At 35.2% G+C, this 17,697-nt stretch overlaps 1 protein-coding gene across 2 annotated transcripts in view; it reads right to left on the reverse strand.

The window, feature by feature from the left end:
* The window catches only part of LOC140510114 (neuroligin-1-like), a 309,399-nt gene that overhangs the window by 7,256 nt on the left and 284,446 nt on the right, over nucleotides 1-17,697 (reverse strand). Inside the window, exon 3 of one of the 2 annotated variants that reach the window (XM_072618452.1) lies at nucleotides 5,267-5,326. The exons of the other annotated variant lie outside the window; for it this stretch is intronic. Coding sequence (XP_072474553.1) covers nucleotides 5,267-5,326 — 60 coding nt within the window. The remainder of the gene's footprint in view (nucleotides 1-5,266; nucleotides 5,327-17,697) is intronic. 2 annotated transcript variants of the gene reach the window in all.

Consider the following 17,697-nt stretch of genomic DNA (forward strand, 5'->3'; position numbering starts at 1 on the left):
AGAAAGCTATCTCTTGACATGGGTAAGGGGGGTTGGAGGTGATTGGGTGAGGGATGGAATATAAAAGGAAATTAGATACATAGTCATCTAAGTAATTTTTCAGTAGTGTCAGTGTGAAGACAGTTCAGCAGAGGGACTGTTTGAAAAGAAATGTGGAAGTTTTATGGAAGGGATAAATTGTTGGAAAACGAATTGTGAGGACATGGGATTTGAGCTCTTTGGCTAACACATCAATACAAGTGTGGGCAAATCACTGAGATTCTCTAGGCTTCTGTTTCCTCATTTGTAAAATGGGGATGATAATTCTCATTGAGCTTCTTTCATGGGCTTAATATGAAGTTTAAATGAATGTCTGCCTCAAATGTGTGTATACATAAGCATGTGCATGTATTAATAATGCATTTACTTATTGTTAATATAGTTTTGCTTCTTAATGGGAAGATCTTCCCCACTCATTAATGGACCTGCCCATTAAGTTGAGTTTGATTAGGTAAGACTAGGTAGGAAGGCCACACCTTTTGTTAATATTCTAATGAGGCACGGGTTCTCAAGGGTTGTGATGCCCCTTGGCACAGAAAAATGTATAAATACTATGAGGTGAGGTTTTACTTTGAGGTTTACTGATTGGAAGTGTTTGTTTGGCCAGACTACATTCTGGGCAGCCTCTAAGGAGTCTCATCTCCCACACCCCCCACCCCACCCCGCGCTTTGAAAACCCAGTGTGCTTCTCTCTCTGGTAACTATACGTGTATGTAATGATCAGACAGTTGTATCTGGCTGTTGACTATGACGCTTGTATTGAATATGTCAGGCAGCTGGAAGTCCTGTCTGCTGATTTTGATTTCTCTGTATTTTATCTGAAGTTCAGGGTGCTAACTTTTTCTCCTGAACTAAGTGAATCAACACTCAGAGTGACTGTTGATCCCTCAAAAATTGACCCGCTTGCTCTATCTACTCCGCCACCTAGATAGATGGAAAGCAAGTAATGTGTTCATCTGAGGGGAATATTTAGAAAATTTTGAGTTTTAAAATCAGATTCCTTAAACACTGAGAATGACGAGCAAATATATACATATATATGTATATATTTGTGCGTATTTATATACATATATGTGCATATATGTATATAAATACACACACAAATACAATTTGGATCTTCTAAACAATATGATGGAACATGTCATAGTTGGAAGAGACTAGATTTGGAATCAGGGCCCTTGGTCGAAACCCCAGCTCGGCTGTTTAGACTTCTCCTGACGTTGGAAAGGATTCTGGCCTCAGATTCTCATCCTTTTAGAAAAGCAGGTCAAAGAACCTGTGATAGCAGGCCCTCCTGTGTATGTTGGGGTCCTTGCATTCACGGTGTATGAGTGCTATTACTGTTGCTGCTTCTTTGATTTTGGGATATTTTGGGATATGGACTGAATTTTGGCTTGAATAAAATGTGAAAATTTAGCTTTGATTCTAAAAAAGTTGTTCCATATTTAATGAGAAAAAATAAATGGGTTTTAAAACAGTGTTGTTTTTTTCCTAAAGATAGTTGGTTTATAGGTTGATAGATTCAGAGTTGTAAGGAACCACAGAGTTCAAACTTTATTTTATAAGTGAGGAAACTGAAAAAGGCTGATAAAGGTCCATAAAGGTAGAATGATTTGTCCAAGGTGATAGAGGGGGTAAGTGGCATTGAAAGGAATGGAATCCATATTGGGTTTGCTGGTTACAAATCCAACATTTTTTTTCCCCACTGAACTAGGCTGTTGTTCAAATTTCATAGCGGTTTTCTATTATTAGAAAAACAATAATAGACTTAATTGGAATGAATGGCTATAACATTTCACTTTTAAAAGTGTTTTTAAAGCAAATTTACTGGCTCAGGAGTCCCTACGATTTCTTCACAATCTATCCTGGATAAGTTATCATCTGCCAGTTTAAACAGGTACATAAAGCTTACTTAATGAGTATTTTAAAAGATGAAATTGACTCCAAAATAAGCTGATGAAATCAGTATATATCCTTCTCTGACAGACAAGTCAGTGGTATCTTAAACATTTATAAATAAATATCTCCTGTGATTTTATTTAATAAAAAAATACATGCAATCCAAAACATATTTAATAAAATAAGAAAGTTAGTATTATTGTTTTTCTTGTAATTACTAATAGAATTTAAATTGTGTTTTACGAATACTCTCTCATTTGATCCTCATGACAACCTGGGGGGAGGAGGGGGTTGGTGCTTTGATTATCCCTATCTGAGGCTGGATTCCAACAGTCTTCATCACTCCAAGTCCCTTACTCTATCTACTCTGCCACCTAGATGGAAAAGATGTGATGTGTTCATTTGAGGGAAATATTTGGAAAATTGTGAGTTTTAGAGTCAGATCCCTTAAACACTCAAAATTACTAGCAACTGTATGTGCGTGTATAAATATGTGTACATATATATGCATACACATATATATACATATATGTGTGTGTGTGTGTGTGTGTGTGTATATATATATATATATTATATCTTCTGAAGAATATGATGGAACATGTTGCAGTTGGAAGAGACTAGATGTGGGATCGAGGCCCTTGGTTGAAACCCCAGCTCTGCCATATAGACCTCACCTGATGTTGGAAAGCATTCTAGGCCTCAGGTTCTCATCCTTTTCTAATTCTATGATGGTCTGGTGTTGCAAATGACAGATGCTGTCCTCAAAGTGACTTGTTTTCCATAGATTTCTCTGAACATTCTGTCATGTTTTATGCTGATGAAAACAAGGTAATTTCTATGCTAGCCTGATATAAATGTTCTGATCATCCACCAAAGGACTCAAAAAATTTTGTGAACTGTAGTATTTACTTGAATGCTCTAAAAATATTTCTTATGGCAACTCCAATGAAAAATATTAGACAGACTTTATGCCTCTATTTACAATTTCACGGGCCATTTGTTGTTTAATCTTTATTAATAAATTACCAAATTCCATGAAAATCACACTCTGCAAATGCCATTTACCTTCCAATTTGTACTTCACAATTAACAGAAATGGCTTTTACAGCATCCAAAGTCTGACCACTCTCCCAACAATTTGAGTTAATCTAATTAAAACTGAACTGAAAAGCATATATTTATAAAGATTCCAGATTCATGAATTCTGAGCTAGACAAGATCTCAGAGCCCTTCTGGTCTACACCAACTTCTGTTCATTTTTGTATGTTCAGTTCACTTTACTTTTAGTTCAGTTTTCAGAACAAAGAGAGGAAAATTGATAGGTCAATGTCACATAAATAGTAAGTAATAGAGGTGGAATTGGAACTCAGGTCTTCAGGTTCCAGTGGCAGTACGCTTTCTGTTCTGTAGCACATCCTTATTTGACTCAGTTTTTCTATTGAACTTCATTCCTATATAACTGCTTAAAATATCTAGGAGTAATACATGCACTGGTCTAATTGGTAAATAGCTAATTTTGTTAAGACAGAGGGAATGTGGCAGAATGAATAGTAGGGTAGTATTTGGAAGAAGGAAGCCATAGCCCTAGGTGTTTAACACACACTAGCCTATAGCCCAAAGTGACAACCTCTCAATACTACAGGAACATTCTAAAACTGTAGGAATAGGTGATAAAATGGAATTATCACACTGGGATTTCCCCATTGCTAAAATCATAGTAAAGGAATTGTATCCCCCCAGGACCACAAACTTATTGGGTGAGTTTAGTTTCTTCAAGGCTTCAAATCTTCCCCAAAGATAATTTCCATATTTTTAGATACATCATGTCCAGGAGAACAGTGACTAGGAAGTCTTCATTTGCTATACTGTTCAACAATTTTTTTTAGTCATATTCTACTCTTTGTGGCCCTATTTGGGTTATTCTTGGCAAAGATATTGGAGTGGTTCCTTCTTCAGTCCATTTTACAGTTGAGGAAACTGAGGCAAATAGGGTTAAGTCACTTGCCCAGGGCAATACAACTTGTAAGTACCTGAGGCTAGATTTGAACTCAGCCTCAGGAAGATGAGTCTTTGTGACTCTGGGTCTGGCACTGTGCCTTGTACCCTAATGACTTGAATATCAATGAAAGTATTATTAAAATGCCGACTACATATTCGACACTGTACTAAAAGAAAGTGATACAATAGCACACCAAGTAAATTCCCTTGCATTCAGTGGTTTGATCATATGCTGTAGTGGAGAGGGACCTTAGAAAACATCCAAGCTGAGTCACTAACAATAGAGAAAGTAATTCTGAATGAGTCTAATTATTACTTGAAATACTGACCAAGGGTATATAAGGGCTGACCATGAGGAGAAACCAGCATTATGAATGACCGATTGATCAAGTTTTTGCTTTGCTTGTATGTGGAATGTTTAATGACCAAAATGTTTTCTTTTCCAATGATTCACTTGCATCATGTCTCATCTAAGACAAATGAAATCAACCTTTTTTTTATCTTCTTCAAAAATACTTTTCTACCGAAAGCTGTGAGCTGTGAGTTATTTAGCCATGAAATCATAAGTTCATTACATTATTGATCTAAAGTTGGAAGAGATTTCAAACTTGGACATCCAGTCCCAGACAGATCATTTTTTAGATGAGGAATCTGAGGACCACAGTTGTTTGTTTTATTAAGAGCAGAACAATTTGAAATAGACGCCATAATTTCTTTCTTAAACCCTATGCACTTTGACTTTTGGAGGCAATGTGCCAGCATATAAAAAAATACATTTTTTTTCTTTTTAGTTAATTGAAGTCTTGTTTAAGAAACACTTTATTGCAGCAGTCTGTTATTATTTTTTCCTTCACATTATATGGGTATAAGATTTTTAAAATTAAATGGATTACAGCTATAGAGATGAACTCATTTCTGGATTTGGTAAAATACATAGGTTAGCAAACATGCAAAAGGGGGTACAGAGAGACCTTTAAAAAGAGCAGGGGGTTAGTTCAAATTCTATTGATAAAATTCAGTCAAAAGGGAGGATGAAACATGTCAAAATTTATTTTCAAGAAAGCAAACCCAAAAAATCCCCTCCTCTTTAAACATTTTAATGGTTGGTACCAAAATGCAGAACTAAATAACAGTTGTGTTGTTTTTTGAAAAACAAAAAAAAAGTATGTTTATATATATCACAACAGGCAAGAAGACAAAACACATCAAAAACGGGGATGAAAAAGAACTTTCCAAAAAGGACAAGAAGTCAAAAAAAGAGGAAGAGGGTAGAAAAATAGACTAGGGGCCTCATCATGCAAATCAGATTTGGCGGCAAAAAAAAAAATACCTTCATCTTCAGCTCCGTCATTATCCCCTAAATCATCTGTCTGTTTCTTTGTAAGGGGACCTAGGATTGAGAATGGAGAAAAATGGAGGAAAAAAGATAATTCAAGAACATACAAGACCGAATGGGAGGGGCAATATTATTTTTAAATACTAAAACTACCAAGGGTGATTCCAAAAAACAAAAACAAAGACAAAACCCCAATAACAGCAACCAAAAAACTCAGGGAAGTAGTTAGCTTAGAATATCAATTTCTGTTTAAAGAAAAAACACCCATAATCCCCATTTAATCTGAAGTATCATCAACAGTGTTTATTTAGCATTTTTCCCCCTAATACAAAAAATATAACAGGGAATGCAGGTCAAGTTATAACCTAAAGAACATGTCTTCAAGAATACCCACCATATGTTAAAATAGGAAACAATTTTATTGGTTGACATCTTATTTTACTCAGCAATCTCACTGAATTTAAATTGATGAAAATAATAAACAAAATATGTCAATATGATTTTTAAGAAAAAATTGCAACATTATAGCAGCAGCAGCTTCTGAAATAATTAGACATCCTTTTAAAAAAAAATACCATTAGCATTTGGAGTTCTAGCAGTTTTTTTTTTTCAAAAACCCATTTTTCCTTAGTCCTTTTGATAATAATAATAAAATCTTTCCCACGTGTTCTCCTTTAAAAGAAACTGTGGATTCAGGATTTTTGCAACCTCTGGCTACCCTTGACAGGGTTATTAGCAAAGGAAGGCTTATGCTTGAGCAAGGCAAAAGGTAGAGTCCGTGGAAGTCAGGTTTTCTCTCTCAATGGGTCTGCTGAGGCAGGGCTAATGTCTACTAATCAATTTAGTGACATAATGGAATTAAGCCTTAATACAATTTCATGGCCAGAATAGTTAGTTATAATAGGATGATGTTTTAGGAGAATAGTTCAATTAATAATAGTGGGAATGTTTCCTACATGTTTTATTACATCAAATAATAAAATAATAATTTGCTGGACTCAAGTAAAATAGGAAAAAAGAAAGTGAAAGGCCATGAGAAAAGTAACTGTATCTTTTGATTTTTTACATTCTCAGCACACAAGGAAGCTGTTGGAACCCCATCTTTCTTTCTGTTTCCGTAAACATTGCGTTGAAATGACAGTCAGTAATACACAAGCAAAAAAGAACCATTACAAGCACAAGACACTCCATTTCCAAAGGCAGCCAACCACAAAGCCATAAGCAAGAATTTTGCCATGCATAAAATAACAATCATAAGAAAAAGAAGAGGGGAAAGAAAAGAAACAATGAAAGACATGTCAGTATATGCAGTGCACATAGGCAAGAAGCAGGCATTAACTCAGCACACTCAATAGAGAAGATCAGTTCAACATTTTGACTTAAAGTTTCTAGTCATTCCTGCTGATACTGCACATGTGTGTAACTCAGCACTAAAAGTGGAAACTCGATTCTTAAACAAAACCTACATTGCTGGAAACTGAAGGGGAAAAAAACAATGAGCATATCATATACTTGCTATTACATAGACATGACAGAAAAGTTTCAATAGCTCAGAAATCTATTAAAAGATATTAGCTGGAAGCAAAGAAACATCACTTAAATGTCAATATATTAATGGCACTTCTGTCAGGGAGAGTTTCAAGGTTCTTCCAATTCCTTTCCATTCATCATACACTCAAGAATATGTATGTATATGTGTGTGTATATATATATTATATGCACATATGTATTTTTAAATTTCACCTAGAAGGGATGATATGAATGACTCCACTCTGGCGAAAGAAGAATCTTGTTTAATTTTCATCCTATGGCATCCAAGATGGATGATCACGTGAGTAACTGATTTCCTTGGAGGATGGCAAAATGACTTACAAGGATTCACCTCACTATGGTTGGAGGAAAAGCTCTCTTTAGGAACACTTTACATATTAAATATAAATTCATATAAATTCCATTCATAGGAATTTTCCAGAAGATAGTGGCTCGTTATAAATTGAAATTTAATGAAATTTGCTTGTCTTGTTCTACTATCATCGATTCATATTAATTCCAAACACATTAAATGACTTAGAACAAAGTTAAGTTGACACATATGGTTCAATGATTTGATTTTTTCACATTAGAAATTTCCGCTTTCTACAACAATGTATAAATTTCACTGTAATTTACAATCCTACTCAAATGCAAAAGACTTTCTTTGTGATTGTTCAAGAACATTCCTTGAGCACAGACAAGTATGTCATCATTGGAAAAATCATTTTATTTTCTATATACTAAGGAAATCTGTGCTCAATGACTGTTTCAGAGAAATATGTGGAAGATAATTCTAGTTTTGAAGGACATTCCCAAATATAGCAAATCTTGAAATATTTATTTTCATTGTTTTCAATTCTTCTCTCTGGAAACGCATATTCATATCCATTAACCATTTATACACTGAGGAATTTTTTGTGTGTTCTTTATATTTGGGTGGGTCCTCTACATATCTTGGTAATCAGACCCTTTGAGGTTTTCTTTCTTATCTTATTTGTGTTGATTTGTTGCATACTAAAGCTTTTCAATTTCATGTAGTCAAAAAATACTTAGTTTATATTTTGTGATTGCCTTTTTCCCTTGTTTGTTTAAGATTTCTCATACTATTCATGGCTGTGAAACAAGCCATAATTGTCAAAGAAACCTGATTTCATTCTTTCCTTCTCTTTCCTTTTCTATGGCATGATCTATAATAGTCTTGCCATAAATCCATTTTCAGAGTCTTATGGTAGAGAGTGTGTGATGTGATCACAAGCCTAGTATCTGTCAAACCGCTTTCCAGTATAAACCTTTTCTTTTCAAATCTTTCATTTAAAATGCTCCTTGGAGGACTAGACACACAAAAGTCTCACATGACAATTCACTGCCCAATTCCTACATCCCTATTAACAGGAATAAAATTTTGGATGATTTTGCTCTTTACTTGTTAATGTAGTGCATGCTGCAGATTATTACTGAGTAAGAGTTACTATATTTGCTATTTCAAGTAAATTCTTAGGAAAAAAAACAAAAAAATCATGCCGACTAACTATATAAAGAAACAATAACATTTTCCACCTCAAGGCAGTGCTGCAGGATTATCACTTCATTTCTATGTGCTGTCACATACAAAAAGGGCCAGGTGTTGAGTTCAAGTCCTCCCTTCCATGTTGGGGATGGCTCTTGACCTAATGGGCACTGGGGAAAGAAGAGTCTTGTTTAATTTTCATCCCATGGCATCCAAGGTGGATGATATGATTAATTGTCTTCCTTGGAGGATGGCAAAATGACTTATAGGGATTCACCTCACTGTGGTTGCAGGATAAGCCCTCTTTGGGAACACTTTACAAATTAATAGAAACATTGGTTTTGAAAAGTTTTGAGATGCTGGAGCAATCGAATCTCCATTGTGATTTGTGCCTCTGCCTATACTCCACACTTGGCTCAGAGTCTCTCTGGATCTGCTTATGTAGCATAAGAAGACCCATTTTCCCATGTGCAGAAACATTGGCTGAACCAACTGACCTAAGCTCATCCCAGCTACAGTTTCTTCTCTCCAAGTAAGGGGCAGGCAAAACTTCTTGCATGTTAGCAAAATAGAATAACTCCAAGAACCAAAAGTACAACTGTTACCTCTTGAACTAAAACTCCCTTGGACATCATTACAACTAATCATTACAAAGCAGAGTGTAAAGGAGGGATAGTCCTATATATAGGATTTCCATTTATTGACCCATGAATGAACAAATTAAAGGAAATTTATTATCATGAGAGAGACAACATGGTATTAAAGATAAGGCACTCTAAAGGGGAATGAGGTAGGAAGTTGGGATTCCATTCAAACAAAATGGATTCAGTGAGAGTCCAGCGCCAATGAATTGCCTTCATAACAAGAATTATTAACCTAGGTAATTTATAATAACTGGTGCTCATTGCTGATGAAAATTATATTAGCAATGAAAAAAAGATTCTCCTTACATTTCCAAGACTTTCACACTCAAGGGGGTGGATTGTATAGGAACCAGTATTTAAAAGGACTTTGGGGAAGGAGCCCTCATTGCTTTGTGATAACATATGAGAAGAGCCAGAAATCAGAGTCCAGCGAGGCCCCAATGTTCTATCCAATAGCACACTGACCTAGAGTAGGCAATCAGTGCTGTGAATATGAGAGGGTAAATCAAAGTGGACCTAGGAAACTTATTAACCAGTGAAAACTGATTTGACTGACATAGCCTTACTCTGCTAGTATACAAGCATGCCAAGAAGAATAAACCTAGAGACTAGGCATTCATCCTTTTTTCTCCAATTGGTGGAATCATGACATCAAGATTAAATTTCTCCCCTCTCTGCCCCTCATTCCTTATACCTTGTCAGGTAATCCCTTTTTTTTGGTACCATAGACAACAGGGCAGTTTCCTATTAGTATAATAGGGGCTGTTTTTTTCTCAAATTCTTCATAAGTTTGAACCATGAGGGCTGTAGACTTTCTTACTCTCTTTCCCAACTGTGTGCTGCCCACTGTGGGCATACAGATCTAACACTGATACTCTCCTCTCTCTGCAACACCTCTCTCCAAAAGCTGTGCTCTTTCTACTCTTGCGAGTAGCAATGCTGTTTGTCAAAGGTGGGATGCCACCTTTCATCTCAATTCCTTTGCACTATACTTATTTCAATGGTGTCTTGTAAGGAAATTAAAACAATGTGTGTTGATGTGCATGTATTCTTTTCCAAGAATGACTTGTTCATATCTTTGATCACTTATCTACTGAGGAAAATGTTTTGCTCTTATGTAAAATGAGAATTTTCCTACATATTCCAGATACTGGATTCTTATGAGAAATATTTGGTGCAAAGATTTTCTCCCAGTTCCCTTCTTATCCTAGTTGCATTGATTTTTAATGTAAAATATGTATAATCATTTATATATATATATACACACATATATATGCAGATATACATACACATATATGTTTATATTTGGAGGAAAGATGCCATATGATCTTATCCCACAACTAAATTTGGAAACTGAAAAAAGACATTAAATGTAGGTGAGATCTCCCTGTATTTAACTTCTATTAAAGCATTTTGAGAAGCATTTGTTAAACTTCTACTTGTGTTTCTGGCACTGTACTAGGTACTCTCTTGCCTTTAAAGAGGTTACATTAAATTTGAAGAACACTAGGACTTTGAACTTTGGGAGGTTGAGCTCTGATCTCCTTTTTCCACATAAGACACATGTAGATCACAGCTTTTAAGAATGTTACAAAGGCAAACTTCAATAGTCTATTATATTGTTGATTTTTTAAATTTCCATTAAAAAATGCTTCCAGTGGGATTTATACCAAGAATGTAGGGCTGGTTCAATATTAGGAAAATTGTTACCATAATTGGCTGTCAATAACAAAAACAACAAAAGTCATGATTATCTCAATAAATGTAGGAAAAGTTTTTTGACAAAATATAATACTCATTCCTATTAAAAACACTAGAAAGCGAAGAGTCTTTCATTAAAATGATAAGTAGCATCTATCTACAACACTAGCCATCAATATCTATAATGGGGAGAAGCTAGAAGCCTCCTCAATATGATCTAGGCTAGAGTAAGGATGTCCATTATTTCCATTATTATTCAATATTGTACTAGAAATACTAGCTATCACCATAAAAAAGAAAAGAAATTGAAGAAATTAGAATAGGCAGGAAGTAAAACTATCACTCTTTGTAGATGATATGGCGGTATACTTGGAGACTTCTAGAGAATTCATCAAAAACTAGTTGAAACAATAAATAACTTTAGTTGTAGAATATAAAATAGGCCCACATAAATCATCAGTATTCCTATATTTCACCAACAAAGTCTAGCAGCAAGAGATAGAAATAGAAATTCCATTTAAAATGACTGCATACAATATAAAATACATGGGGTTCTCCCTGCCAAGACAAACCCAGGAAGTATATGAACACAATGACAAAATACTTCACACGAATAAAGTCAGATCTAAACAGTTGGAAAAAAACATTAATTATTTATGGGTAAACTGAGTCAATTAAACAAAAGAGACAATTCTACCTAAATCAATTTACTTACTCAATGCTTTTCCAAACTACCAAAATTTGTTTTATAGAGCTAGAAAAATTAATCATAAAATTCATCTAAAAGAACAAAATGTCAAGAATATTTAGGGAATTAATGGAAAAAATAAATTGTGTAAAAGTGCCTCAGCCATACCAGATTCCAAACCCTATTACAAAGAAGTAATCGTCAAAACATTCTAGTACTGGCTAACAAATAGAGTAGTACATCAGTAGTAAATGACCATAGTAATCTAGTGTTTGGTAAAACCAAGGAACCAAGGTTTTAGGATGAGAACTCAGTATTTGCCAAAAACCGCTGGGAAAACTGGAAAGCAGTTTGGCAGAAACTAGGTAGAGATCAACATCTGACATTACATACTAAAATAAGCTCAAAACGCATACATGATTTAGACATAAAGGGTGATACCGAAAACAAATTGGGGATCATGGAATAGTTTACACAGCAGATCTATGGATAAGAAAAAATTCATGTTTCAACAAGTGACAGAGAGAAATGAGGGATGTGAAATGGATAGTTAATTACATTAAATTAAAAAAAAAGTTTTTTTTTACAAACAAAATCAATGTAGCCAAGACTAGAAGGAAAGCAAAAAACTTGGGGGGGGGGGAGTGGAATTTATAGTAAATTTGTCTGATAAAGTCCTCATTTCTTAAATATATGGAAAAGTTAGTCAAATTCATAAGAAGACAAGTCATCTGCCAATTGATCAATGGTCAAAGGATATGAACAGGCAGCTTTCAGATGAAAAATTCAAAGCTATCTAAAAGCATATGAAGAAAGGGCCTAAATCCTTATTGATTAGAGAAATATAAATTAAAACAACTCCAAGATACCCTGTCACAGCTATCAGATGGGCTTATATGAGAGAAAAGGAAAATGACAAATTTGGAGAGGATGTGGGAAAATTAGAGCACTAATGCATTGTTTGTATCTAACCATTCTGAAATGCAATTTGGAACTATAGTCAAAATGCTATAAAATAGTGAATACCCTTTGATCTAGCAAGAGTGCTGAGAGGTACATATCCCAAAGCGATTTTCCAAAAAAAGGAAAAAGTACTTATATTTACAAAAAAATTAGGAACTCTTTCTGCGGTGGCAAAGAATTGGAAATTGAGGGGATGACCATCAATTGGTATACGATTGTGATGGTATACTATTACACAATAAGAAATGGCAGGCAAGATACTGTGAGAAAAAAAAAAAACTATAAAGATTTACATGAACTGATACAAAGTGAAGAGAGCAGAACCAGGAGAAAATTGTACACAGTGACAGACTTTGAATGCTTTAGCTACTCTGAGCACTACAATGGTCCAAGACAATTCTAAAGGATTCATGATGACCAGTGCCATCAACCTTCAGAGAAAGAACTGATTGAGTCTCAATGCATATTAAAGCATACTTTTAAAATTATTTTTCAAATTTTTTTCTTGTTTTTTAGTCTGTATTTTCTTTAACAGTATGACTACCATAGAAAAAATATGTTTTGTATGGCTGCATATTTATAACCTATATCAAATTGCTTGCATTTTCAATGAGAGGTGGAAAAAGTAGACACAGAGAGAGAGAGAAAGAGAAAGAGAGAGAATTTCTAACTGAAATTTAAAAAATGTATTAAACATTTTATATGTAACTGGGAAAAATAAAATATTAAAAATTTTAGAAAAACTGCCTCCAGCCTTAATTTTCACTCTCTCAGTGGCATCTCTAATCCTTCCTGCTTTTCTCTGCTAAATAGAGCCCTTTAACCTTGTCCTGTGACTAATCAGATGGTTGCAATACACCAAAACTTTTCTTCCTAGAAAAGCATAAAAGTTAGTTACTTTGAGACTATTTGCCTGGAATGGGGTGTCCAAAGGAGACGCAGAGAGCCAGAAGCAATGGAAAAGTTGGGTGGCTGGAACATGCAAGAAATGAGGTCATATAAGAAACCCAGAGTTTTCAATGACACTTCTCATTAATAAAATTAATCGAAGTCATTTTAGTCTGAGTAGAGGGGGTGTAGATGCTAGAAAGAAAAATAAAATATTGAAACATTTCTCTGCCCTGTGAAACATGTGCAACTGCATTTTTTTCTCTGGAGATTTTTACATTGATAGACTATAAACTCATTGTAAATATTATAGTATTTAGCACAGAGCAAGAGCTTAATAAATACTTGTTGATAGGTGAATTGTTTTTATAAAAAAGGCTCACTGGAACTTTTTAATGGATAAAAGGACATATTTACAATAAAAATATTTCCCTACTCTCTCCTTCCCCTCATCTCTACATATCTTTTTATTGATGATCAGTTTGGTAGTGTAGAAAGAATGTCAAGAGAGTTTTATTAGTGATCCGGACACCCCTTATTTGAGGAACATTATTTTACCCAAAGGTCAGAAAGTTATCCTTAACATAGAACTAATAATACACTGTAACCAACACCATTCCATACGACATACTCATCTTAAATTTCTAATGGGACATTTTCAGTACTGGCAATTTAAGAAACTCTCTGAAATCTCTCAAAATCCAGAGCTGATGGACCCTGCAAAAGCCAAAGGAAAATGTGGTTTGTTCTTCTGTAGACTGTCTGGGGACCTAGGCTGCCAGAAGGACACACTCATTAACATTAGAGGTAATAGAGGAAAAAAATCCTATGTCTCTTCCAGACAGCCAAGGGTTGTCTTATCAGAAGTGCAGGAGGTATGTTCACATAAAGGGAAGCCCTCACCATGAACTTCATCATTAACTAAATCCAAAGTATTTCCTCCCATATAACATAATCACAGCTCATAGCCCTGTCTTATTTTAAATGTAACTGACTTTTTTCACAGGATACAAAAGGCAATTTTCCATTTCCTAGCATGGCCACAGCATTTAAAACATGTGTGTGCATGCTTGTATGTTATATATTTATACTTATACATACATATATACATACACACATGTGTCTATATATATGGGTATACACACATATAATGAATTTCCTTAAAGAATAAAAAATATCGGCATTCTTCTGTCCTTAGCTGGAGAATAATTATGTACTCTAAAATAATTACTCTCTACCCATATTAACACGGCTTTTTATCATTGCCTTTGATGAAGGACTAATATACTTTTGCTCCCAAGTACATTAGAACTGATTATAAATTCCTTCATTATGGGCTCAATTCGGTCCAAATTATCCATACTTTGTGTCACACATTCCTGCAGAAGGCAAGGAGGTTGGGGGTATTATTAGTGCCTGACTAGGGAAGCTGGTCATGAGAAATGTGTCCTTTTCCCTGGAATGAGACTTTGAAATGTTCAGGATTATTGAGGGCTTCAGGCTTCAATAAGTTATAATGTTGTGGATGGAAAGCCTCAGTTAATGATCTTTCAATCCCCTTTCCCCGCACCCTTCGCTTACCCTTGAGGCCACTGAGGTACATGTCTCTGGACTTTATGGAATCCTAAGCCAATTTCCACACAATTGGCAAATTTAAAGGGTATTACTATAGCTAGTTGGGGGCAATTGGACAAGGGCTAAATATTTTTTTCGGGGATTTGTCATGTTACTGGAACCGAATTAAGATTGTCAAACCAGGAGTGCAATTGTAGAAGGTCTGCTTCTGGGTTTTGAACAACATGTAGCATGATGTTAGGGCATGATAAGTTTTAAATAACAATGATAATACAGGATTGTATTTTAGCTCTCTCTTCCTCCCATCCTTCTGCTTGGAGTGACATTAAAATACATTGACTTCATGGAATCAGCCTCCACAGATGCAGAGCCTAAAGGTTTCCTGGCTCATTACCAAATCATTGAACTCTACTTATTTGAAATCTGGTGATAGCTCTATTTCCTGTCACCAAAACATGTGTCCCTTGAGGACACAAAAATGATTGAAAGCAAAAGGTCTGCCATAATTCATATTCATTCTATGTTATTGGATTTATCCTACTTAAAACCATCCTAACAGTTAAAATCACTGGTTATACAAATGGAAATGAAGAAATTAGTGTTATAAAAAGTCATCAACTTCCCATTTTCTACTAGAGTTGATTATGATTTTTTTTTTTTACAAATGTTAGAAAGATTTTAATTAATGTGCAAGTTGCTCAAATCGAAGTAAAATGCAGGCCATCAAAATATAACATAAGAAGTAAACCTTGAGATGATTGCTATAGTTAAAACTAATCACATAAAACTTGGTGACAGGTTGCAATATGGATAAAGAACATATGAAAGGTCTCTTTCCTATGCATGGATGAGGCTGTGGCATTCCTATGCATATGTGTTGGGTAAGTAATGTGTTAGGATCTGTGAAAATAGATCCAAGTGTCCATGGTTCATAGACATATTTGCCCTTTTCTATATAGAAAATATTGAATTTATAAGTGCTTACTATCGGTAAAATACTGGGGATGCAAAGAAAGGCAAAAATAGTCCCTAGTTAGAAAGATCTTACTTTGTAAAGGAGGAGACATGTATATAAATTGGTATATACATACAAGATATGTACATAGGAAATGAAATGCATCCCTAGACTGAAAGACACTAGTAACTTAGGAGTCTACTGCAGAAGTGACTTCTGAGCTGAGTTTTGAAAGGAAGTCAAAGATTCTAAGGGGCGGCAGCAAGGTGGGAGAGATTTTAGGACATGGGGCAAACAGCATAAAGGCATGGAGGTGGGAGATGGAGTGTATTGTGAAAGGGGCTTCAAATTGGTCAGTAGGGTTGAATCAGTAAGTGGAAGGGAATAGAGCACAAGGCTAGAAAGGTAGAAAGAAGCCAAGGTTGAAAAGAGAGTTAAATGCCCAATAAATGACTATATTTTTGTTCCTAGAAGTAAAAGGGAGTTATTGGATCTTACTGAGAAGGAAGGTGCCATCCTCTGACCCGAGATTCGGAAAAATCACAATGTACTACGGGTATCATCTAAAGTTGGCACAAGTCTGTTCTACTATTTTCTCCATTTCACATATACATATATTCAGGCAAATTGTCTCTTCAAACATAATGTAAGTGCTTTGAAGACAGGTTTTATTTTTATTTTGGTATGACCTGCACCTAGCCCAGAGGGTGGAACTCAGTAGGTGCTTACTAAATGTTGATTGTTTCAGATAGGTACAACAAGGCAGTAGTAATTAGTGTGTGGGTTGGTAGGAGACTTTGAGGGAAAAAAGATAAAAATTTTCTCCCACAGCAAGAAGATTTTGCATTGAAATAAAATGTTTATCACCTTATAAAGTTACTTTGCTACTCTCAATACTCAATATGAAAATAAAAGTTCTCTATTGAGGGGGTAGGTAATGGGTCACTGTTACCTTCATACCCAGCCTAGTCTTTTATTAGTTGATAACTGACTTCTATGCATTTATGAAAAGAAATTAAGTGGAGAGTCTGAATTTATGAAAGGAAATTAAATTGAGAGAATTTATTAAACAGCTAATTGCAAGGGAATAATGAAAAGGGGGCTTGGTAACAAACAGATAGAGAGGATGCTTGTAGTACCAAGTAGATGGAGAGGACAGAGGAATATTCTTAGGGAAATGGGATTAGAAAAATCTAGAAAGGCTCTAATGGATGAGGACCAAGTTCAGAAGGGGAACCACTTGCCCAGGCTAAATATGAGGTGGAATTTTAATCCCAAGTCTTATAGATTCCACCTCCAGGATTTTAGCAACTAAACCATGATGCCTCTCCTTCTTTTACTCAACTCATCTTTTCCAGGTGAAGTCTCAGGTGCCAATCATACCTGTCTGCTTCTTATTTGGGATGAGAAGATAAACAGAGAATGGAGAAAAAATAGGATGGGCTCAGTCTTTTGAAAGAAAGGGAAGAGGCACTAAGTATTCTCCAGTTTTGTAGTCTGACTTTCTTCAATCTCTGCAGCCTTTATGCATCAGTCTCTTCCCAAGGAGTTTCAATGCACACTTTTACCATCCCAAAATCTAACAGGCAACTGGAAAATATATTTTTACCAGTTGATCTTCTGGTATATGCCCAGGGAGACATTCCCTGAGAATGGGAAAGTCAAATTGCCCATTGCTTTCTTTAGCTTCGTAAAAGTGAGTTTTGTCTCAGTATATCTGATCTGTCTCCTGCAAACAGACCTCGCTACCAACTACATATGTTGTTCAGTAGTTTTCAGTCATTTCTAATTCTTCACAACCCCATTTGGGTCACCTCATCTAGGGTTTCCTTCGAGTCCTGAATGACATAATTTTTCAGATATAATCCTGATCCAAAATTCTTGGATATCAATATAAAATATAGTGTTCAGAGAGGAGCTCTAAAAGCAGATTTAGATTTTATTTAACCAATCAACAAACATTTGCTAACC

The sequence above is a fragment of the Notamacropus eugenii genome, chromosome 6, assembly GCF_028372415.1.
Source record: "Notamacropus eugenii isolate mMacEug1 chromosome 6, mMacEug1.pri_v2, whole genome shotgun sequence".
Taxonomy (NCBI): Eukaryota; Metazoa; Chordata; class Mammalia; order Diprotodontia; family Macropodidae; genus Notamacropus; species Notamacropus eugenii.